A 25228-nucleotide genomic window follows, 5' to 3' on the forward strand; every position below is an offset into this window, starting at 1 on the left:
GACCATGTAAGCTAAGTCTTACGATGACACTGAAAACCACCTCTAGTAAGTGGCAGAGCCAAGACTCAAACCCAGTTTACTTAGGCTAAATGGTATTTGGGAAAAAAATTTTTTTTTTTTAAATTGAGTAACTAATAATTACTAAGAGTTCCAGCTTAACTATACTTTTGCCAACATTTGGTTACAGAGGTGAAAACATCAAATACATTATTTTAATATGTCCTTTTCATTACCAGCAAGAGTAAATTTTAACAATTGTAGTTTCTACTTTTTCCAGTTTTCCTTCCATGTGTTGATTCACAGGAGGCAGGTCACCTAAGGCAAAGGGCGGATGACAGATAAAGAAGTTCTACTGCAGATCAGAGCCTATTTGCAAAATGAAATCTACTTATTATCTGAGATCAATGAAGAAAATAGCAAATTACTAAAATATTTCTTTATTTGAATAAGGTCAATGTCATTTTTAAAATTCCAGCTAGCATCAAATAACAATCAGAAAAAAAACTTGACAAAATGTTATCCAATTGAAATTGACAGTGGATAGAAAACTCTTTTAAACTTTTAAGTAATATCATAAAAGAAATATATTAAACAGGCAACACACTGATCTAAAAAGTTGCAAGAGCTGATTTTACACTAGATCTTATAAATAAAAAATCCCCAACATAATAATTTGTTCACTACCTCCCTTTGACAAGTACATGGACAGGGAAAGATAATCACATCTTAATATTCACAACTGCTGTATGTTCTTTACAAAGACTGTATCCCTACAAAGTGGCAGGGCAGGCAATCCCTTATTCAAGTAATTTCTGTTTTCCCCATGTTATCAGAAAGTACAGTTGTCTGAGATGAAACATCAGTACAATCACAACAAGAAAGCAAAGACCTTGCAGGCAGACTTCAAGATGGGAGTTTCCTTGGCTTGACCACAATCTGAACATAAGCCACCACCAAAGTACCAAGAGCTAAAAGCAACAGCGTGGATTTAGTTTGTAGTCACTAAAGAACCAAGAGTTTTAGCAAAAGGAACGTTAAGTAAATTTTAAGTATAAAAGAATTGATGCACATTTGCTAATAAATTCATTGATAGTAAAAATATTATATTATGCTCTCAGCTCAGGTTTAAGCCAACAAAAGACCAATTTTTTCACTCCCCATCTTAGTGGTTCTCAACCATTAGTGTGCTCAGAATCATCTGAGGTGCTTGTTGAACACTGATACTCTGAAGCCCCACCCCTGAGTTTTAATTCAGGTGTCTTGGAATGGGGCCCTGAAATCTGTATTTTAAACAAGCACTCCATGACCCAGATGGTCCACAGACCATACTTTTAAGAAACAATGATATGCCTTTAATACACAACAAAACATTGGGTACTGGGACTTCATGGTAAAGTTTCAAGCTGAATAAAACATTCAAACAATTGGAACACAAATAACTATATTAAATAAGGGTATCAGCCAATATGTAACGGCATTTTCTTTTTAAAAGTGGCATCATAAACACAATGACTTACATTAAAAATTTTAAATAAATTTTGTTTTAATCCAAGGCACCTGTAAAATACTTGCTGGTGTGAGAGAAGTGACTAACTTCAATTATATATACATAATAGTACAGAAATGAAAGAATTCTGGCAGTGATTGATTTTTCCACAGACTGAAACATTTTGTTCAGAAATGAGCTACTCAATGATTTTGAGGAAAACAAACTTCAAATAATAAGATAAATATCCTGCATGAACTACTTTACTGATTTTCAAGCAAGTTAAATTAATAAAAAAAAAAAATCATGCTCATTCTCTTTCACAACAACCATCTCCACTTGTATTAGGAACAATCGGAAGGATTCCCCTTGAATTCTAGTCTGAAAAGTGTATACTACAGGGATCCTGTATTTCTTTAATGTTCAGGTACACATAACCATAGGTTTTAAAAAGACTGGACTTGGCAGCCTTTATCTCAAGAGGATTTCCCAAGTTTCATAGTCTACAACATATTCTTTTGAAGGTAATTAATTTTTTTCCATGGAATATGAGTAAATTCTGTGATGATGTCTCTGAAACATGAATTTCAAAATAGTAACACAAAAAGAAAAATGGGAGAGGAGCGTTTTCAACGTTGAAGTGACTGAAGTAGAGGGAGTCATCGTTAGTTATTCTCTTTCCATGTTCCAGGAACACACAAGAAGCAATGCAAGACTGCTCGCACACAGTGCTACTTAGGTATTGCTATGCTGCAGAGTTCTTCATGAAGTCTTTATAGAGATTTTAGGTCATTAGCCCAATCTGTAAATGACATTTGAGAGGCATCTTGGGAAGGCCTGGAAGAATTCAATAATACTATTTTATAAAAGAGTATTACTCTAGACCCTTATGGTAAAGAAAAGAGAATCAAAACACTTTATGTAAAAGAGTATTTTGAAGAGAGCAAAAATAAGTCTACATCAGCTGCGAAAACAAAAACTAAATCTGCATTTATAAAATGTCATTTACAGATAGTTTCTCTAATATCTAGAACTATGTACAAAGACCATAAAATCTCCTTCTAGTCTAACATTTCATGGTTAAGTTTCCTAACAAGTGCTTTACATCGTCTTTAGTTCTGGCATTAGAAGGAAGAAATCAGAAGTATTTGCTCTATTTTTCAATTTTTGCCCTCAAAAATCTTAAAAATTTGCTTCTAATTCAAGTCTCCTTAATTTAAGAGTACACAAGAAGTAACAAACTCTGGATTACTTAGAGTAATGTAAACCAGTGTAGTGGTAGGTTTTGTGAACTCAAAATATCCTAAAAACGTGCAATCTGAGCTGAATAATGTTGGACAAAATGAAAGAAATAAATTCCTTAAATTAAAAATATAAATACAAAAAATTATTTTTTTATAATAATGAAAGAAGACACTCAAGAATATGAGCCATCATGAAATGAATACATTACCAGGCAAAATAGCCATTAAAAACCATTATCAGAGGAATGTTTTCATCTAAATGACTTTTTAGGCCAAAAGCAGCTCTTAATTTTCCCCTAAAATTTCCTTTAAAAGTGAGATATAGTATTGATAATCAGAGGGAAAAACCATTTCATTAAACATTCTGAACCCTATTATCCATATCATAAAGCTTTGAGACAAAACATTCTTTGATTCCAGAGGGAGCTGTATTAAGATTAAAGAACTGCAGGGCCCAGTCTTAGATGAGGAGATTCTAATCTCTAAGACTCTGGTGACATAATACAATGGGGAACTGTGACTTAGACCCCATATTTTGGGAGGCAAGAGGCCAAGTGTGTTTATGTTAAATAAAATAAACCTCTCCCATATTAGAGACTTAGTGGGTAACACTCATATCCTTTTTCTATTATTTATATATTTTTTTCTATTATTTATCCTCTTGTCAATATTTTTTTCAGTGGCTACATTCTACTAACCAGAAATTCACTAAAATTTCAGCAGATTTATACTATGAACAAATTTACATGTGGTTGTCTTTAAGGTTTATTCTTACTGAAAAAAAAAAATCAATGTTTAAGCAATGTTTTATTTTATATAAAATTTAATAATTTAGACTATGAAGTAATTTAAATACTTAAAAGTCCCTTGAAAAGACATTTTGTACATACATACATGATGTACACACATGAAAATGGTGGTCAAAAGAATTTTTTGGCAGCTGCTTCTTGTTGAGTCCTATAAAAAAAGAGAAAGAAAAATGGAAAGAAGTTCTACTCACTTAACTTTGGAAAGAAACAGGATTGCTTAAATTATCAATGCTTATGAAATATAAAATACATTAAGAGAAGCACGTATTCTATATATGTATATATTATATACTCTAAATGTGAACTGAAATAGACTAGAAAGATCTGCTTTGTATCTGAAAGTTGCATTATGGGCATATATAACTTCATATAGTATTTCAAATTAAACAGACAGAAAATTATTATATCAAATTTTACCAAGACTCACCTATACATGATGTAACCAATGAATAGCAGTGTCTGTACAACTACAAATATGACGAAGTGGATCGTAGATAAACATGATGGAAATGGTGGTAGTTCTGGGCATTTTGGTTTTTCATTGGATGGCTATAAGGCAAAGAACTTTCTATTATAATCAGTCAAATTAGTAGTTTAGAAAAAGGCATATATGAAATTTTATAAAACTCATAGTTTATTATGGAAAGTATTTTTATTAATATTTTTACTAATTCATCCTTAGAACTATCTTTTATCACTTCAACTGTTCCTTTTTGTTTTTAATTTAAAAAAGAAAATTTTTTGAGAATAGTTGACAAAGTTCCACCTTGTCACTATTCAGTCACTAACTCACCGCCTCCTGGCTCCTGTCTTCGCTAAGGATGATGATGATTTTGAAGGTTTTAGAGACGAGAAGTAATACAAACCATAATTCTCCTGGACACTTTCAGTGCACACTTGCTGCCCTGGTGTGACTACTAATAGTACAACCTTCACTTTCAAAAGTGTTTCAGTTCAGAAAATAAATTGCACAGATACCCTGCCAAAAAACCACTCTACAAACATAATGGCCTCATTCTCTCCAATCTCACAGCATTCAACATGATTCACTATTGTTCTGAACAACATTTATCTTCCTATTTCCATAAGTATTCCTTCTATTTGGAAGAACTAGTTAAATATTAGGGGCAAAGATTTCATCAAGGTATTTAGATATAATGGCTTCTAAGATTAATTGTTCTTGAAAATGTAACATTTATCAAGCACATGTATTACCCATAGCATCAACTTGGCCTTGGTCATGGACCAGAGAAGATATTAAAATGAGAATCAGAAAATATTTTCATTGAATGATAATATATGTCCTACATATAAAACTGCTATGGAAACTGTTCATTCACCTTAAACAAGGAAAGCAAAATATGCAGAAATTTGGAAGACTCGGACTAATTCTACCCTGTGCATTAAAAATGAACATTAGGAAGCTGGGCATGGTGGTTCATGCCTCTAATCCCAGTCACTAAGGAGGCTGAGACAGGAGGAACACAGGTTGAAGGCCAGCCTCAACAACTTAGTGAGACCTGTCTCAAAATAAAATTAAATATGGGTGAGGGATTTAGCTCAGTGGTAGAGCCCCAGTACCACAAAAAGAAAAAAGGAAGAAAGAAAGAAAGAAAAGTGTTAGCACTAATGTTAAAATATTTTCAGTAGAATAAAAGTGGACCATGAATCCTTCCTTTTCAGAAGAAGAAACAAAGTTACCACATTTCGCTGCACTAAGTTATCTATGTCCCTCTTCACTATGTGCAGGTGCTCCTTGATGTCCATGAAGTGCTGAGTTGTCTCATAGACTCCTCCTGCAGAACTGGGGTGCTGTATCCCACTGACCAGTCGGACAGTTTCACTCATGGAATTCCTGAAACAGAAAATCTCTTTATACAATGAAATCTAAAAGATGATTGATTTTTTTCAGTCAGATTTCAAATGGTTATACTTTTATAAGCTTAATAATTAGGTCACACACGCAAAAAAAGGCAAAGAAAGTATTTTAAAACTTTGAAGTGTCTTCAAAATTAGAAAATGATTTATAAAACAACAACTTAACATTATGGCTTTATCCTTTACTAAAGGTCACCTAAAAATAACTACATAGAGAATACTACCAAATAATTTGTGTTAAAAACAGCAATGTGGCTGGGGTTGTGGCTCAGTGGTGGAGTGCTTGCCTACCATGTGTGAGGCACTGGGTTCAATTCTCAGCACCACATAAAAACAAATAAATAAAATAAAGGTTAAATTCTTAAAACAAAACAAAACAGCAACGTAAGTGCATATTGAATAGTATAGCAGATATTACTCTTAGTAAAGTTATAAGAAATCTTTCCAGTGTTTTCAGTGTTTTACAGCAAAGGATTAAGCAGACCCAACTCTCCAAATCCTGTGCATTCCAAAGTTTTTCAGGACTGCCCATGACCAGGTCACCTCCTGTAAGCACCTAGAATATGCTAGCCAATGAGAATATCTTTCTGGGGCACTGGGCCTGGCCAGTTTATGAGATTTATGAGAGTGTCTGTCTTTGTTTGCCTAGAGTCTTAGGGGAACTGATGACAGAGTGTTTATGGTCAGTCACATGGGTCGTCTATCTTATTATGACTGAGTGCTAATAAAAATCCTAGATGTCAAGGCTTGGGTGAGCTTCCCTGGATGGCAGCACTTGGCACATGCTGTCTGTCATACATTACTGTTGAGAGAATTAAGTATAGACGATCCTTGACTTATGGGAAGTTATAGTCTAAAATTGTAAAATGAAAATAATGGGCTGGGGATATAGCTCAGTTGGTAGAGTGCTTGTCTTGCAAGCACAAGGCTCCAGGTTCAACCCCCAGCACCGCAAAAGAAAAACAAAAAACAAAAAACATGAAAATATCGTAAGTCAAAAGTACATTTAGTACAACTAAGCAACAGCACCCTGTAGCTGAGCAAGCCAGCATACTAGAGTACTGGCTGTTTACCCTCATGACTACAGGCTGACAGGGGTCTGTGGTTAGATGCATTGCAAGTGAGTATCATACCACACACTGTTAGCCTGGGAAAAGATCAAACTTGAAAATTTGAAGCACAGTTTCTACTGTATGTGTATCACTTTGGCACAATGGTAAAATCGAAAAACTGAAGTTGGGGACCATCAGTACCATCTTTGAGAACACTGGTAGAGGACAACCAGGAGCTCGAGTGGGCTTTCTTCTGGATTCGACTCTAGGCACCTTTTTTCTTTGCTGATTTTGCTTAATATCTTTTTGTTACAATAAACTATAACAATGAGTATAACAGCTTTTCTGAGTTCTGTGAATATTTCCGGCAAATCTTAGAATATTAGGGTACCTTGTAACCCCAAACATAAATCCAATTGTTGTATTTCTCCTTGCAGTTCTACCAGATGGCCCCTATACAAACTAGTGCTTCAACCAGAAGCCAGCCAAAGAAGCATCTATCTGTTCCAAATATGAGGAAAAACTGGTTGGTATGCTGAGATAGTGTGATATTCTCCAATGTGGTATCATTTGAAGGGTAATTCTGACCTTATGCAACATTTTATCTTACATAATGACTTCAGAATATAATTTTATGCAAGATGTGATTCCACTATTCAGATGTAAAATAAGGAGTTCCACCACTGAGTGTGCCCTTTGAATATGAATCTGTAAGTATGATAGTAAGAAATTACATTTTTCTTTTAAAATGGCAAAAATACAATGGGCTTTTTATTAATAAGCAAATAAATTTACCTGAAAATATCAAGTGATTTTACCTGGGAGTACTTAAAAAGCTCTATTAATGTCAAACTGTCCATGTTATTAATACTTACATTATGAATCATCTTCAAGTCTGGAGATTTTTTTGTGAGGTAAATAAAATACAATGGCAACTGATGAAGCCGACTAATGAGTACGCTGACATTCACTGTACTTATAGTCTACTTCTGTTTATGTTTGAAAATGGCCACAAAAAGTCTAACACTCAAGGGTCTCCATAATCTGTCTGCTATTTATTACTCACACTCGATCTCTCACTACTCCTTTTTATCCGTCTTGGCTCTAGTCATTCATTGAAAAATATTCTTTCCCTTTAAGCCTCTTTGTGATGCTCTTTTTGGTCAAGATCCCTCCATCCTATCTGAGATCTAAGGTAAAGCCCAGATCAAAGGCTACCTTTCCATTCTCCCCTGGATCCTTCCCTAACAAACACAGTCAACTCTCCCAAATGGAGACTTTCCTACTTTGGATCTGCATTGACGGATCAGCATAATTCCCCTGAGAATGAGTTTTATGTCTCTAATTTCCTATCAGTGCCTGCAATTATGGTTCAATTTGGATGAATAAATAGAAAGTTATTCCACTTATTTCCCTGGGATAAAATTTAGTTTAAAAAGAAGAGCTTTACTAGAAGAAAGCAAAAAGAGATATACTCAAATCTTAGAATTAATGAGAAATAGCATTTATGTCAGATAAGTTTTAAAAAACTGTATTTGACTTGAAGAAGCAATGAAGACTTTAAAACTAGCTACAAAATATCTCAACTGCTTTCTGAATCAATGTCATATATTGATTAAAATATCTTTCAATAGAACATGTGCTCAAGAATATTCATGTGAGTCTAAGAGTTTCCACTGAAATACCAATTAAGGATTACATTTTAATATACGTGAAATACTTACCAAGGCTAAAACCTCCCAAGTAATATAAATTTCTCACATAACTGCATGTAGGAATATTGCTTCCCAGAAGCATGAACTTGCTAACATAGAAATGTCTTTTTAATATACAAAGACTGAGTCTCTTAATGTCCTCTCATTTGATCATTCATTATTTTGCCTGTGATTCTGCTAACATTTATTTGGTACATGTTATGAGTCAGGCAATTTTTGGGGGAAATAAACTGTGTGAGAAAAATGTAATTCCTGCCCTGCTGAGATCAAGTCTTGTTGAGCAATGTCTTAGAAACTATTAGAGCGCTGCAAATAAAGATGTGTTTAACTTACCTGGACACCTAGAGCAGAGTATTAGAGAGTGAGGAGGAGTCTATAAGGTACAACTATGGTAGACGGGGGCTTACTTAGTTTAGGGAATAGATCAAGTGAAAAGAGGATAGAATCCTAGAGAAAACATCTTTTAAGAGATGTTGGAAGGAAGATAAACAAGTGAAGAAAACTAATGGAAGCAGAGAGGTCAAAGAACACCAAGAGTGACCAAGTGCTAGAAATCATGAAAGGAAAAAGTTTTGAGATGGAGAAGTGGGAAAAGGTTCAATGCTACAGCAAGGGGGCTGAACTACATGATAAGATCTCTGCAGAAAAAAATTATTTATGACTTTATGAAAACATGAGAATCCATAAAGACGCAAATCTTCCTTTCCATAGAAGACAAACATTTCCTATCTCTTTGCATTTTTCCTGAATCTAATTCTGAGGAAAAAGCTCTACAGGACTAATTCAGAAATTTGAGTTCAGTTTTTACATTTATTTACTGCATGCATGACATGTGTTCTCCACTAGTAAGTGGGGGTTTGCAAGGAGTACCAAATATCCTAAGAAATTCCTAACCACTACTTGAATTTTAAGGTGCTCTATTACTACTGCAAAGTGAAACAAACCAAGCACAAGGGTTTCTAGAGTATGAAGATTTAAGAAAATACTCATATGCAAAAGAAAAATAGGAAGAACAAACCAGAAACTAATGCAATTGCTTATCAAAAGGGATATTGAGAAAAGGCTGGAAATAAGGGGAGACAGGAATAAGGAGAGAGAGCAGGGATGTAAGAGGAAGTAATACTTCCATGGGGGGAGGAGGAAGAGGAGGAGGAGGAGGAAGAGGAGGAGGAGATCTATCTATCTATCTATCTATCTATCTATCTATCTATCTATCTATCTATCTATCTATCTTTCACTGGGGTGGGAGGGGGGTCTGAATAAGTCATTAGTTTAGTCGATTATATTTTAACAATGTTAAGTTCCTGGTTATGACAATTATACTGTGGTTATATAAGATGTCAACATTAGGGAAAGAAGTGTAAAAGACATGAAAATTTTCTGTACTATTTTTGCAGTATTTGAAGTCTAAAACAGATTGAAATAAAAAAATTCAAATGTTATGTTATATGATTAAGTTCATTTTCAAAAGAACTCTATTCATTTATCTAAACTATCTGAATAGTTCAACTATTCTTTTGGAAAGCCTGAGTTCACAATTTGAAAAAAAATTTAAGTGCCAAAGAACAGCATTGAAGAAATGCAAGCTTTCATTTATAATTGAGTGGTTTTCATCTTTAGATATCAGGAACATGACCCTCTGTTTAATCCAATTTAATTTTCCAATCCAAAATGACACACATTGACATTCTTTTTTGTCAAGGGTTATACTACTGATGGGGATGGTGCTCTAAAGTCTTAGCTTATGGAAATGTGAAATTTTGGCTTGCTTTCTCTGCTCGAGGCATTGAGAAATGTTACTTGTCTGCAAAAGTGAATCATTCTCATCAGAAATTTACCACTCAACACTCCAAGGACACAGTGTTTCCACTCTCCTCTCGTTGTCTAATCTCTCTTAGGGTACTAAATGAGAATGAAAAAGAGGCTGTCACACGTTATTTCCTTGAAAATGTCCCCATGCCATCAAAAACAATGAAAGAAATGTCTGCATCCAACTGATTTATATTACAGTTCTACATGCTACACACGTTCACTCCCTGGTATTTCTCATAGAATTGTTATATGTCACACTCCATATTCTTTTTATATTTTCTAAATATAAGCACACACCTGGTTTTGTTAAGTAACTATGACAAATCTATTTGCTTTTTTAAAGATGCTGAAGATTTTTTTTCCAGGTTAAAAAAATTAAAAACTCAGATGTTTACAGTTTCTAAATATTAAAAGTTCCTATGTTTATAGTCCCCTATTTATAAAATTAATCTAGAACATGATTCCTCATGAGTGAACCTTATAATAACACCATGCATGCATGAATACCCTTCATTAGGATAAAGACACCGCACAGCACTGGAACACGACTTTGATGCACTTACTTCATTTCATTTACTTGTCTCAGAATCTCATGCTGAGTTTTCACAACAGTATCCAATTCTTGTTGAGTGATCTGGAGGAATAAAAGATAACCAGCCAGCTCAATAATCCTCATTCTATAGGGGGACAGGGCACTTCTTTTCTACTCTACTCCAACAGAGGCAAAATAAGGCATATTTGCATGTTCCAAAAAGCTCACCTGCCCATGCTGCCCTGGAATCCCTGATCCTCTCTTAGAGATTTCCTCTGTCAGGGAAGAGACGTATCTTCTCTGTTCATCAAGAATCATATCTAATTGTCGGTTCAGCTGCTTGATTTCAAGATGAATACGATTTTGTCCTTCAAAGATTTGTCTTAGCTCACGATCTCCTACACTCTCAAATATTTCATCCGCTACAAAGTAATTATGAATTAAAATTAGAATTACCTATATGTAGGTGATTATTGACATACTGTAACTGACCAAAGGGTAAACAGACACCAAAATTAAAACATTCCCAAAACAGTGGTATAATCTTCCAAACAGAAAATGTGTAAATAATTAATTTAATCATGGCTCTTACTATTTGTTTTTGCTGTTTCAAGTAGCTGAACACTTATAAATTCAGTTTAAATTTTTCATTTAAAAGTAATTTTTCTTTCATATATACGGTATGATTCTGTCTCTTTGAATAGGCAGAATTAATCTAGGTAACAGAAATCAAAATAGTGATGGGTTCTGTGGAGAGGAATTTTGATATGAAGGAGGCACCAGGGAACTTTCTAAAGTGAAAAAATACTTTCGATGATGGTCAAGTAGGTGGAAACATCTTTCAAAATTCACCAAACCACACTCTTCATATACTTAACTACAACTGGCTTCAGGATATGCTCATAAATCCCATGTCATGTTTGAAACAAATTCAAGAAAAGAAAGGTGTTCATGCTTAATTTTTATCTTCATCAAGTCTGGATGACCCTGTTGATCATTACACTACAGTGTTAAATGTTAGCCACAGGTTTTATTAAGTACAGTGGTGATTATTTATGCTCACAGGGAAAACCCAGGTAATAAAAACTAGTCTTAATATCATACTTTTGACATTATTATAGTAAGATCTTAGTTACATTGGCTTAGACTGGCATCTTAAAATACTGAACTATTCAAGTCTCTAATTCTGTTAGGAGTAAGGACAGAAGTAGGTTAGATATCACTTCACATTATTCTCACAATAGTTTTGATAGTTTTCAAGTATTACCTCTATGCTAAAAAGGTACCACTAAAAGGAGAGTCATAAACGTTGGATGATTTCATTTAGCAAATACCTACTGAGCCTCAGCTACTTGAGCAGCAATGTTCTGGATTACTTTTTTAGGTTTAGAGAACACAGCTGTGAACACAGTTCAGTGAAATCCCTGCCCCTTGGAGCTCCCACTCTAGTGGTGTAGGGTTCATCCACATAACCGTGGCACTCTTTACTGACACTTTACTAAGCTAAGCTCTCACTTTAAAGGTCTTTCAACTCTAGAGGACTGAAGAGTTGCTCATAAATTGTTTCCAGAAATTACTTAGAGCTTGCTCGTCCAGTGAGGAGGGGTGAGACAGAAAACACATGGAATAGAGCATCCAATTTAGAGCCATCATCGACATCAGCTCTGCCACCACTCACCAGGCTGCCCCTGAAGGTCAGGGTGATCCTTTTGGAATTCCTCTTTTTTTTTGTCCAATTCTTGTTGAAAGTGCTCAAATTCTTCCTGATACTTTTCTTTTTCTTTTTCTGAAATTTCTTTATCTGGTGTAGGCTTTAATGGAGTTTAAGAATAGATCATAAAAAAGATCAGAGAACCAGTGAGACATTTCAATATATGTTCTTTTTCTCATGTTAACTATTCTACCACCAGATGAAAGGTTAACATAAAATGGTTATTACTTTTTATGGAATAAAAACTTTACTCTTGCCACTAATACTAACTACAAAAATAATAATAACCACTACCATTTACTGACTACTTGATCTAAGTATACTGTCTCTTTTAATTCTTACATCATGAGGTGGCCAGGACAAACATCTGTTCTGCCAATGAAAATATTATACCCTAGAGAGGTTCAGTAACTTGTACATGATTATACAGCAGTAAGGAACAGAAATAACAAAACCTAGGTCAGTCTTCCAAATTTTCAGCCATGAGGCATAACTATTGAAAATTGAAAATACACTTTTTGAAAAACAAATGTATGTACTTACTGGCTCCTTTCCAGGCTCAGTCAATTGAAAAGTCAGAAAAGAAAGAACATCGTGGTCATCTACAAAATTAAAAAAAAAAAAAGTCTGAAAAAATTCCATAATAGATTATTTTTATAGTTATGAATTTCATACTTATTGCTTTAAAAATAATGATAAATAAGATGTAATTTGATAAAGGCAATGGTTCTCTGTGACCTTACAAAAATTCATCTGAAAGATGTACATTAGAAATAAACCAAATTCACTTTCTTAAACATTAAATCAGAGCATTTAACAGTGCTTATCATATAACAAATGCTTAATAAACATCTGATAAGGAGTAAACAAACAAATCAAAGGTAAAAATAAGTTCAAACTTGCAGTCCTGGCACTGAGATCCTCTCATTTTCCCACAGGTTTCCTGCATGCATAATGTCCCATTAAATGAGACAAAATCCTGTTCACCTATTTCCTATACCTAAATGTTTCTGAGTCTTCTTCATCTTCATGACTTGTGCTGTTTTTGCCTTTCATGTTTACTCATGTGGAAGCCACAAAAAACTTTGTATTTTATCTAAAATCACATAAAATTAAATTGATTTCGAGCTGTTTGAACTGACAGCAGAGACTCGGCAGGCTGTCCTGGCTAGTTACTTCCACAGAGTAAGAACAATGTTCTCCAGTGTGCAGCAGTCTTCACGCTTTCTACCATGCATGGAGATCGAGACACAGGCACATTCGATACAGAAAACTGTGGTACTTCCCTGTACACTAAGAAACTTGAAGGGAGATCCTGTGGCCTAAAAAGGGTAGGGATCAGACCTCCATGGGCTGACCATTACTGGCCAGGTGATCTTTAGAACCTTTCACCTCAGATTTGGCAGATTCATCTAAAAATAAGAAAAACGTGATCTCTCTTTCCTCCCTCCCTGGGTTGTAGAGAACAATCCATATATTTGAAAAGTATTTAAAACTACAATGTACTATATAAACACAAAATTGTATTAATGTGGAATAACTTCATTTATTACCACATGTGGAAAAAAATGATCATTGCATCCTGGTTTAAAGTTAAATCCCCAAATAAAATTTCTTCAGATTGCCAAATTCATTTATATAGGATATCGCAACACTCAGGGTACTAAAACATTTGACAATTAACCTTTTATAGCCTCAAATTTAATATGTTTCCTTTGCTATAAAATTATCCAAATCAATGTTGTAAGTTGCATATTTGTATGCATCCCCAGCCAACTGTATACCTAAAGAACAATGAGAGCTGTCTCAACAGAGCAAAAGACTGGCACAGACTATGGGAAGGGTTGAAATAGTCTTAAAATGTTAAATGTAAACAAGTTTACAAATCTCCAAAATATATTATCACCAATAAAACTCAATTCACTAACTTTCAATATTAAAAAGCTAGCACGTTTTACCTGCAAGACCTCCTGTTGCAGCAGATATTCCAAAATGCCCTTGTGGGGGGATCACCATATTTTCTACTTTGGCGCAAAATTCATAATCATTTCTATTTGGTGTGAAGCCATTATTGATCATTACCTAGAAAGACATACCATAGCTATAGCTTTTACAATGGACATTCGAAAATGAACTTCAGTTAGTCAATTTGTTCAATTTTGCTTCTTTCCATTGTTATAAAGGGTGATTTTAAATAATCTCACTTAGTAGTATCATACAATAAGATGTTTCATTTGTTTTTTTATTTACTGTGTCAAATGGTTAAAATGTGAAAATTCTGATAACTTTCCATTCAAATCTTTCTAAAATGAAATGTGCTCTTTCTCTTGAAAAAAGCATTCTCTTTGAATCATTTATACAGACAAGAGATCAGATTTATTCTGAAATCCCAGTGACAGAGCTAAAACAATAGGTTAAGTATACAATTTTAATTACATCTTGTAGAGAATTAAATAGATTGCTTCAACAAGTGGTGAGCTTCTCTTTATTATGCAAGTGAAGTAATTGGGCTGTCACAGTTAGCAGAAACAGCAAAAGCAACAGAAGTCACACTGACATAAAAGGCAGAAAAGAAAATACTAAAAGGACACCTACGTCTCTTCTCTGCAGGATGGACATTTGAAGTAACAACCCTGACTTTCTAAGAGGACCTGGAGTTCTAAGAAGCATACGGATCCAGCACACACAGGCACACTCTTCCCATCCCCTAGCCACTCTGTGGTTTCACCTCTTCAATACCTTTCATTCCTAACAACCCCATCACCAGTCCCTCTCCAAAAGACAGCTGCTGAAATTGGAGTGGCCACAAAAGGAGTAGGTCCATGGCATGGACCAAGGGCACCTGTATCACTACTTGTAGAGTCACAGACAGTTGAGGTTAAATCACACAGGTGAAATGTCACAGAACTCTGTCTAAATTTTCAGCAAAAGAATAAAATACCCATCAACAAGAAAGGTTAACCTCTATATAATGTAAGATAGAAATATGTGATATGAACTAAAAACTAGTTAAATCTAATTTTTAAAGATTACCTGCTATAGTTAACTAATATTAATATTTGTTCCTTTGATTAGAAATTATCCTATTTCAGAGTTGAGGATATAGCTCAGTTGGTAAAGTGCTTGACTCACAAACACAAGGCCCCGGGTTCGGTCCCCAGGACAAGGGAAAAAAAAAAAAGAGAGAGAAATAATCCTATTTCAATTTATATAATTTACTACTGGTCTTTATTGTCTCATTTAATTTTTTTAAATCTGTACAACAGATTGTACTGTAAGTCAGGAGGAACGTCAGAACTGTGATTGAAAAGTCCACACACTATGTGTTTATAATAAATGCCAGGAACACACACTTCTTACTTGCAACATCTTCTTTTCCCTCCAATGTAAGAACAACTGGAACAAGCTGAGGTGCAAATACTAACTTAAACATTTCTTGAGTACTTCACATGGGCACAACATTAGCGATTTTGGGCATTATAGGCTATAATGCATGCCCGAGGTTATAATCATATTGGTAAGGAAAGATATACAACATAAGGAGTTAACTAGCAATTTAAGACAGCACATTTCATCAAAAGTCAAAAAAGCACTCAAGAAAAAAATCACTTGAAGAGTTTAGGGGAAATATATCATTATAAGTAAATGTTTGGGAAATCTGATAGAAAAGGGATCTGAGGCAGCATGTTCAAAGCTGAGTACGGGTCTGTACACAGGAGAGAACATCACTGGAAGGAACAAGAGGCTGAGCAAATGTTCAAGGCTAGACCCAGTAAGCTGCATGTAGGAGTCCAGTGTGTACAATACGTCTGGCAGCATGGATGCTTCCAACACCAGCCCTACAGTCATTCCTAGATATTAGGCAACAAAGAATTCCAGGGCCAAGTAAGTCTGGAGAATGTGAGGCTTATTAAAGGTTTCTTTATTTATCCTCTCTTTATGAGGTAATTTTAAATATGCTAATACATACAGCAATGCCCAATCTCATCTGACTAGGAAACTTTCTGGGGAGTAGTACATTCTGCAGGAACTGCTGGTGGGCCCCTCACTGTGTAGAATCATGCAAGCAGCCTCCCTGTGATCTTTTTAAAAAAATATTTTTAATTTGTAGATGGACACATACCTTTATTTTATTTATTTTTATGTGGTGTTGAGGATCGAACCTAGTGCCTCACACATGCTAGGCAAGCACTCTACCACTGAGCTAAACCCAGCCCCTCCCTGTGATTTTAAGTGAGCATCTACTCATCATGTGAGTAGCTGCTGTCTGGGCTTTGTTCATATGAAGGTAAGTGTGACTTAGTAATAACCCTAATGAAACTGTACAGAATGAAAAGGAATTACAGTGAAACCTAAGTCCATCATAATACCCTGGACACATCTAGTATGGTGAGATCTCTTAACAGCTTGGAATTCAAGATCAAGCCAATACGGTTTTCCAAGGACTGAGAGTGTGGCTCAATGGTAGAGCACTTGCCTAGCATCCATGAAACCCTGGGTTTGATCCCACATACCTGCAATTTCTTTTTCTCCAAAGAGCTACCTTTTTTCAGATTTTCATACATAGGAGTTTAAGGCTGGTTCATGATTTAGGAGAAGGAAAAATTCACAAAAGATATTTTTTACTTTTAAGTATTATAACAGGTATTGATGACATCTTTAAAAAACAAAGTTTATAATGCATTAGTGATCTGAGTTATTAAAACTGCCAGTCAGATACAGTCACCTACATTTTACCCTAAATACAATTTATCTACAACTACACTAATTATGAACCCTTTCATTTCCATTTTTCCCAAACACAAACAAAGGAGCTGATACTTTGCTAGGAAATGGTACCAACTATTGTTCAATTGGGCAGAAATTCAAGAACTATCTTTGACTCTACAATTCTATTCATACCTCAACCCCTGGCAAATTGTACTAAGTCAGTTCTCCAGTCTCCCCCTGCTCCTCATCTCTCCTCTACCTTCCCTTTGCCACCACCTTAGTGCAGACCATAAGTGGGGTCTTGCGGTTAAGATGGAGTTGGATTCACATCACAGTTCTGACAGTTATTTAGTACGAAAATACGACAATACTGAAGTTATTTAAAATCTCCTATATTCATTTTTCCCATATTCAAAGTGGAGATGCCTATGCCACAGGGCTGTTTGAAAAACTGCACATGAAGTTCAAAGCACAAGGCCTGGTACTTTTAAGAGTCAAGGAGTCAGAATTGGCTTATCCTTTGCTCCTTTCACAAATAAGAACACTAGGACCTAAGTCACCTTTCAGAATTATAAACTGACCATTTCACTTTCTGCTTAAAACTGAACTTCCTTCAAAGTTCTTTACAGGAAAAACTACAGGACATCCTTGCAAGGCACAAACTGCCAAACTTTCAAACTTACTCCCCCAGGTCTCTTCTATCTGCAGGTCATACCAAACTCTTTCAAATATTTCAGTTTCTCTCAAGGCCCTATGCCTGCTTTCTGTGCCTAGAAAACACATACACACATGCATACCCTACCCCCAAACTTCCTGTTCCTGCTTTAAAGTGTAGCTTAACTCTGAGAAGCTCCCACATCAGAATTACAGAATTTCATTCCAAAGATTCCTCAAAGGTAGCTGTGACAGCCTTTGTTACACTGCATGGTAATGCTGCATGTGTTTCCACCATTGGACTATATAAGCTCTCTGGGGGGGAATGACTTTTGTCTTACTCCTACTTCCTAAAGATTGACACATATACATAACATGTCCCATAGAGCAAGGTGCTTAAACACCTATTGACCAAATGAAAACCTACTGGCAAGTTCTTAAAATATACGCCCACATATACCAGGCTCTGAAGTCACATGTCTGTTCTCTTAGAGTAATGCTGATGGACACATAAACAATAACCACATTTAAGTGCATTTCATTTCAATCAATTCAAAGAGAACTCAACAAGAAAAGTCATACTAGAATACTGTTCCTTTGATTACTACTACTTACTGTCAAAGTTTTCTGGTAATATATAATCTTTGCCCGAACAGGATAGGGTTTATTACGGAAGTCCCTCTGGCAACTTGCCAAGGCTTGATTGGCACCATCACTAGAGTGGGAGAGAAAGGAAAATAAAGAAACTTAGAAAGCCTTTCAGTATTTAAAAATTCAGGAAGATTAAAACATCAAGTTATGACAAAATCTTAGGATATTTACTTCAATTTATTTAGAGGACACAAAGGTGGCACACATTTTTTCCTACCAGAACTTTGAGTGACATCGGAACCAATTAACATAGGTACTGATAGAAAGGAGAGATACACCATTATGCATGAAGCTTGGACAGAAGACCTCTACTTTAAGGCAAAAGCCAAATTCCTTGTGGAGATTTTAAAAATGCTGATCCAAAGACTCCACCAGAAATCAACTAAAGCAGACTAAAAAGGAGAGGGCCCAGGCACCTCTACTTTAAATAGCTCCAGAGGGAGTTGTGATGAACTACCAGGGATGAAAATCACCAAGACTGGAAACAGTAAACTATAGAAAGGATAAGTAATTTTTCTTACAGTTCACTGATTAGCTAAGAGCTAATTCCTATACAACAAATGTGAAAATATAAAATGTACATGCCTAGTTCACATACATTATAAATATAATGAACACTTAGATCCTTTGTAACCCACAATATTTACAACGAATAAAGCAATATTTATAATGAATAAAGTGGCTTAAGTTGTGTACTCATTAGTTTAGTCAGGGCTCAATTTTAGTTTGAAACAAATAAAGATGAAAAACTATGACTAGTGAAAGGGACATCCTATAAACCTTCAAAAGTATTATATAACTTTAGGTTAAATAAACATACATTTTTAAGTTTAAAATATGATGTGATTCATAGAAACAATTTTAACCCATTTTGTCCTGTGGTTCCAAATGTAGAACGCCTACAAGCACTAAAATAATATATATGTAATATAATTATGTAATAACTATAACCATATTAATATAATTATAATAATCTCAATATAATATATATAAGCTCTTGATTATGATTCCAACCTATCTTAATGTACCTGTGTCAATTTCATTAAGATATTCAGATGTGAAAACTTGCAACTTAATGGGTTAGGACACAGCCAAAATTAAATAAGACCCTTTCACTAAGTTACAAAATGACATGGTAAGAAAAAGAATAATCTTTATTGCAAAGTGTTCAGAAGATGAAACAATATTTTTCATGCAATTCCTGAATAGAAGCTAACATGAGAAACACTGTAAAGATCATACACTTACTTTTGATGGTCATAATGGATTTGTCCATTGTTGCCTACAATTACTATAGCAGGATTATTTTTCTAAAAATAAAAAGAATGCATTTGTTTTAAAGAACTCAATCAAAAAATTCTAGATCATTCTTATACTATGAGGTCTCTCTCCAAAATTCTAGGACTCAGAATTTTAAAATAATATGGCTTTGTCATTCAAGGAATTATTATAGCTCTTTGAATTGCTAATAGTTATCATTGAAAGTCAGAGAAGAAAAAAATCAGTTAGAGAGAATGTCATCAATCTTAAAGCTGCTGCTGAAATACAAGTTAATGTTTATAATATCTAAGTACATTTTGTTCTCAACTATTTTAGGACAGATCCTCAGAAAAACTGGTCTGATCAAAGAATGATTGCTATGAAAAGATATTATGTGAGCTACAATAAGTCATGCACATGAACACTGTCATGAGAGCAAACTTTTAAGACTCTTCTAAACACAACTGGTTTCCTGCCTACATTTAATGTCTCAGGCTTACCCATCATAAATTATTAAGACATTACAGGAGTGGTGGGGAAGGGAGTCATTGAAAAGTTCTAAAGGCTCCAAATGACCTCAAACTAGTATTTGAAAAATTGTGTCTGTTTAGCTGTCAGTTGCTAAATTCTCAGGTGCTAAATTAAAGACTAATTACCATATTTAAAATATCACCTGCTGAGTTCGCCACAATTATAAGCATGAAAGTGTCAAATAAGCTATATTTCTCATAGCCTAACTTTGACAGCAGATATAATGAAGTAGGTAACTGTTTTTAAAATAAATATACCTTTCCATCATTGTCAAAAGAATCAAAAAATATTCCAACGCCATTCCACATATCAGCTGATCCAAACACAGGGCCCTCCAAACCTTGATTTTCTGTATACCAAACTGCCTAAAAGTACATAAAACAGGGACCCATTAGAGGTTAGTGCAATATACATTTATGTTCATTTTCTAAGTATCAGAAATGATCATACTAAGCCATCAGCTCCAATTCGACCTCTTCCAGTCACTCGAAACGTCACCTCCACTTCCCAGTTCTCAAAGGCTGCTTTTGTCTTTGTCCATACTGACCCTCTTTGGCTTTTTAAAGATGGTGCAATTCGAATTTGATCTGAACTTGCAATAGCATCTACAGCAGAAATAAGGAAAGAAAAGCTTTAAGTTATAATTAGATAAAATTCAACACATCATCATCAAACTGCTACATATATGAAAATCAAGTTTTAACTTAGTAACCTGTACAATAATTTTATTAAGAAAAAACTACACATTAACAGTTTCAACTTTGAAACTTTAGGGTTAATGCCTCTTTTATCTTTTGAACAGTGAAGAATCTCTGCAAAAATAAAAATAAAATAAAATAAACCTACAATACATTAAATATTCCACGAGCAAGGAGCAAGAGGAAGGAGATTATTACTTAAAAAACAAACTACCTATTTGATTCTCATAATATTTTTAAAATACCTAAAAAATGTGCACATTATTAAAAATATTCTGCAACATATTTACTGGTTTACAAATGTTAAAAAGTTTAAACATTTTGAAAAGAACATACCACTAGGAATCAAGAGACTTGTTCCTAGTCTCAGTTCAGCTGGGACTTTGAACAAATAAATTCTCTTACTCTCTTGGGTTCAACATATGTTCACCTGTAAAATGAAGGGGCTGAGCTTGATCACTTCCACAAACACCCCAAAAGTTATATGCAAAATACTCTGCATATAAACATTTTTCTAGGGAGAAAGCCAACTAAATTTCAATTCAGTAATAAGCAATTCTTCAGCTTTGGCAGATTCTCAGAGAAAATGGTGATCCCCAAAGTAGTGGTTTACACTTCCAGACTGAGCTGAAGTCCCAACTATACCACTAACTAGCAAGTTAATCTTAGGTAAATTATTTAATCTCTAACAACCTCAGAGGTACACGAGGGGTTATAAAAGTGTGCATACAGGCATACCTTGGAGATACTGCTGGTTTGGTTCCAAATTACTGCAATAAAGCAGTTTTAATATATTTTTTTGTTTCCCAGTGCATATAAAAGTTATGTTGACAGTATACTCTAGTCTATTAGATGTACGAGAGCATTATGCCTAACAAAATGTACATACCTTAATTAAAAAGTCACACTGTTAAAAAAAGCTAATGATCATCTAAGCTGTTGGAAAAATGGAGCCAACAGACTTGCTGGAAATAAGGCTGTCACATATCCTTGATTTGTAAAAAACAATATATGCAAAGTGCAATAAAATGAGGTATATTTGTATTTCAATCCTCCTATTCTTGAATTAGATAATTATTAAAGCATAATTAGGTCTAAAATTTAAAAAATTCTGCATAACCTCTCAGATATTAAACCATTCTGATATTTATACTGGGGAATGAAACTATACTATCGCTTTACATGTAGGAAAAACTGACAGAAAAGTTGAGATACTTCAGTATGATCACTCAATTTATCATCATCATTTTCAAATACTCAGTAGTTGAGAGGAAAGCACTGGATAGAATACTGAACAAAGAATCAGAAGACCGACATTTGAGTTCCATTCTACAGACACCAGCTATGTAACCTTTTCCAAGAACATGAACCTTTCTGAGTATCAGTTTTTCCATATGTAAAACAGATAACACCTCTCTTACCTACTAAGAATGGAACAGGAGAATGAAGGTGAAAAGAGCTTTGAGAGCTATAAAGAGTTACAAATGGTTATCATTTTTTTTTTTTTTTTTGCCCTATGGACCCATGTGTACCAACAGTACAAAAGGACATTAGAACTAAGAAAGACAAACACGATAGAGTTTATCTTAATTTGGGGTTGAATGTAAAGGGCTGTGTTTAAATTAGATCCTAAAATCTCTCTACTTTTTGTTTTACATAATGGATCACAGGGCCAAATGAAAATGGGGGGAAAATGAACAATGGCATCAAGAGAACAGAAAGACTATAAAAATTAGAGTAGTGATGAAAGCAAGGGGGATCCATTCCCGTGATTCCCAGAGTTAGTATACAGATTAGGTCATGGTTAAAATACTACTCTCTTTATTTCAAATGTAGTCTAGACATACAACTTAAATGCATTAAAGTACATTATCCCAAATTTCTGCATCACACCAGATTAGTTGGTTGTGGCTCTGTAAAGAAAATCAAGGTAACTAATTTGAATAGTTGTTTACATTCCTAATTTGTGGATCTGAGAGAGAAGGAAAAGAAAGTAGAAAATGGAGAGGTGCAAAAGTGAAAAAGTATGAACAAATCCATCAGCACTATTGAAAAATTAATCATCATTTCCCTCCTCCCCAAAAAACTGAAAGCAAAAGATCCAAAACCTTGTATTTAGTATCATTTGCATCACCTTTGTATATTAACAATGATATTATCTTGATTACAAGTGCCCACCATTATCCCTTTGCCCAGTGGGCTCATAATATATGACTGTTGAGTTAACAACATAATTGCACTCTGCTTCAAACACTTGATGACTTGGTCATTAAATCAAATTGAAATTTATACCTTATAATTACATATTAATTTAAAGGTAATGGCTCTTCCCAAAAGTATGCTTTCTATTTAGTAATTACTTTCTAGAAATGAAATTTTGTTTCAAGCATTGGGCAACCTAGAAGGATATATACAAGTCTAATATAAATGATTGCTTACTCACACATAAAGATGGAATTCAAATTGCCAGAGTTTCTCATGTCATCAAAAGGCACTGGCCACTTGTTTCAAAGGGTGTATCTGTTGGTCACTGAACAGAGGTTATGACATGCCAAGTGCTAGGACTGATTCCTTAGTCAGCAGTGACACATCAGCACTAGAAAGTGCAGATATGTTTTCTTTCACAAACATCAATGCTCTAACAAGACTCTCTTACTGATAAGAGAATAAACAGTGTGAATAAAAAAGAAGATACAATGCTATTCTTGGCCAGGTTCAGAAATAATCAATTAAAAAATTCTAAATACAAGCATGAGTGTGACTATAAAGTTACATGATGCAAAGATCAAAGACCACACCAAAGTCAGAAAGAGAAGGAACTTTAAGGAGTAGGTCTAACAGCTTAATAATGTCTTCTGACATGCAAAAACTAAAAAAATTACTCTAAAACTAATCTATGTAATCTCTGGAGCCTTCAAAGGGCATTGAGTACAAACCTGAGCATTAACCACTGCTAAAACACCGGAGAAAAAAGGAGGCTGATGAAACAGGTCTCAGGTTGGGATGGATGGGGGTGGGGAGCGTATCCCCTAGAGACGTGGCGGCAGGGTGTAACGTGACACCTAAAAGCGAGTTTGAGGGCTGGGAAGTGGAAGGAAGTAACAAAACACCTCGAGATCAAACGGAAAGTACCGACGAAATCAAAGAAGTCATGAGGTGGATGAGAGTGGGCAGAACGGTGAGAAGACTCTAGGAGGCAGGCGGGGGAACTTGCAGGCCAGAGGAACCTGGAGGGGTTGCAGAGAGGTTCCCCACCAAGCGCATACGGTGTGCAGCTGCTGGAAAGGGACCCTCACCACACCAGGGTATCTGCGGAGAGGCGAAGGAGGAGGCGGAAGGCGGAGAGGGGACCCGGGCCTCCCGCCCCTTTCCCGGGCTTACTCCCCGCGTGGGCCCAGAAGGGCACGGTCCCATCGCTCTGCACCAGGTGCGGTCCCTTGAAGCTGTATTTGTACTCGAAACGGCGATGTGGCAGCGCGGCCGCGGTGTCCGCAGCACCGGCGACCGCGGGGTCGCTTCCCACGCCGTCGCCCCGGACGAAGCGACTGAGTGACAGCAGCAGGGCGCAGAAAAGTGGCAAGGCTCTGGCCTGGGGACCCCTTAGCCTGGATCCCGCCATCTTGGATTCTGGGACGCGGAGGCCGGCGGGAGAGGGAGGGGCGCGGGAAGCTGCGGCTGGCCAACAGGGCGCTTGCTGATTGGCGGAGCCTTGGAGGGCAAGGGGTGAGCTCCGCCCCCGGCCACCCCTATCCGGACGGCCACCGGGCCCGGAGCATCAGTGGGCGGGGCCGCGGGGCGGGGCCTGGGGAATGGGCGGGGTCTGGACGCGGTGAGGTCCGCTTGCTCTGCGCTCTGGGGAAGCGGATTCCAATTTTCCCTGCAAGTCTCAGCGGGTGCGGGCGGAGCTGAAGGATGCCTACCTGCAGGAGGCTTCCGCCTGCGCTTAGACTTTCTAAGGGCAACTTGTGGCCTCAGCCTATGATAAACAAGTACTGGAATTAAAGTTCGTTTTTGAGGTGACACGATTATTCGGTGGCTGGATTCCACTTTGTGAACTTCCCAGAAACAAGGCGTACTTGAATGAATGCTGATGGTCTTGAATGCTAATAGTCCCAGCCTACTGAGAACAGTTCAAAAGAGCCCTGGGATCCTTTAGTTGGTTGAATCCAGGGATTTCTATGAATCTGTCAGTCAACCTTCACTTCGCAAAAATTAATTCCAAGGGCTTTCCAATTTTTTGAAACCATGGCAACACTGCATTCAGATGAAGCTGAGTTTTGTTCAGTTTTGGTAAGCGGGATTTTGTGCGGTGAACGGAAGCGTCAGTAGAGACGCTTTGAGATTGGATTGGGCTTTGTCTCAACAAATAAATTCTGCACTTTAAAGGAGAATCGTCTTTGGGGGTGTATTGTCAAAATATTCATGGTCATCCAGAGTTTTTTTTGCTTTATGACGAATTTTTTAAAATCTGAGAAACAGCAGTAT

At 35.9% G+C, this 25228-nt stretch overlaps 1 protein-coding gene across 2 annotated transcripts; it reads right to left on the reverse strand.

The window, feature by feature from the left end:
* Positions 1-421: 421 nt before the first annotated feature.
* LMAN1 (lectin, mannose binding 1) lies at positions 422-24390 on the reverse strand. 2 transcript variants are annotated; one of them, XM_079108686.1, is made up of 14 exons: positions 24125-24390; positions 20496-20650; positions 20303-20410; positions 19503-19564; positions 18219-18318; positions 14198-14321; positions 12783-12841; positions 12207-12339; positions 10757-10950; positions 10560-10630; positions 5241-5394; positions 3967-4088; positions 3625-3687; positions 422-2323 (listed from the first exon to the last, which is right to left on the reverse strand). In XM_079108686.1, exons 1-13 carry the CDS (start codon positions 24360-24362, stop codon positions 3651-3653), a joined length of 1557 nt encoding a protein of 518 aa, XP_078964812.1. In that variant the 5' UTR covers positions 24363-24390; the 3' UTR covers positions 422-2323; positions 3625-3650. The 2 variants fall into 2 exon arrangements, with proteins under 2 accessions (XP_078964812.1, XP_078964813.1); XM_079108687.1 differs by having other exon boundaries at positions 422-3687; positions 5244-5394.
* Between the last annotated feature and the right edge of the window lie 838 nt (positions 24391-25228).

The sequence above is a fragment of the Sciurus vulgaris genome (assembly GCF_902686455.1).
Source record: "Sciurus vulgaris genome assembly, chromosome: 13".
Lineage (NCBI taxonomy): Eukaryota > Metazoa > Chordata > Mammalia > Rodentia > Sciuridae > Sciurus > Sciurus vulgaris.

What these genes read in the sequence shown, in the direction of transcription:
- LMAN1 (XM_079108686.1), bottom strand. Translation starts at nt 24,362, where the DNA reads ATGGCGGGATCCAGGCTAAGGGGTCCCCAGGCCAGAGCCTTGCCACTT. An exon ending in ATTACCAGAAAACTTTGACA is followed by an intron (nt 14,322 to 18,218) that starts GTAAGTAGTAGT and finishes ATGTCTTTCTAG; the next exon opens with GTAATGATCAATAATGGCTT. An exon ending in ATTGGTTACATCATGTATAG is followed by an intron (nt 3,688 to 3,966) that starts GTGAGTCTTGGT and finishes CTTTTTTTATAG; the next exon opens with GACTCAACAAGAAGCAGCTG.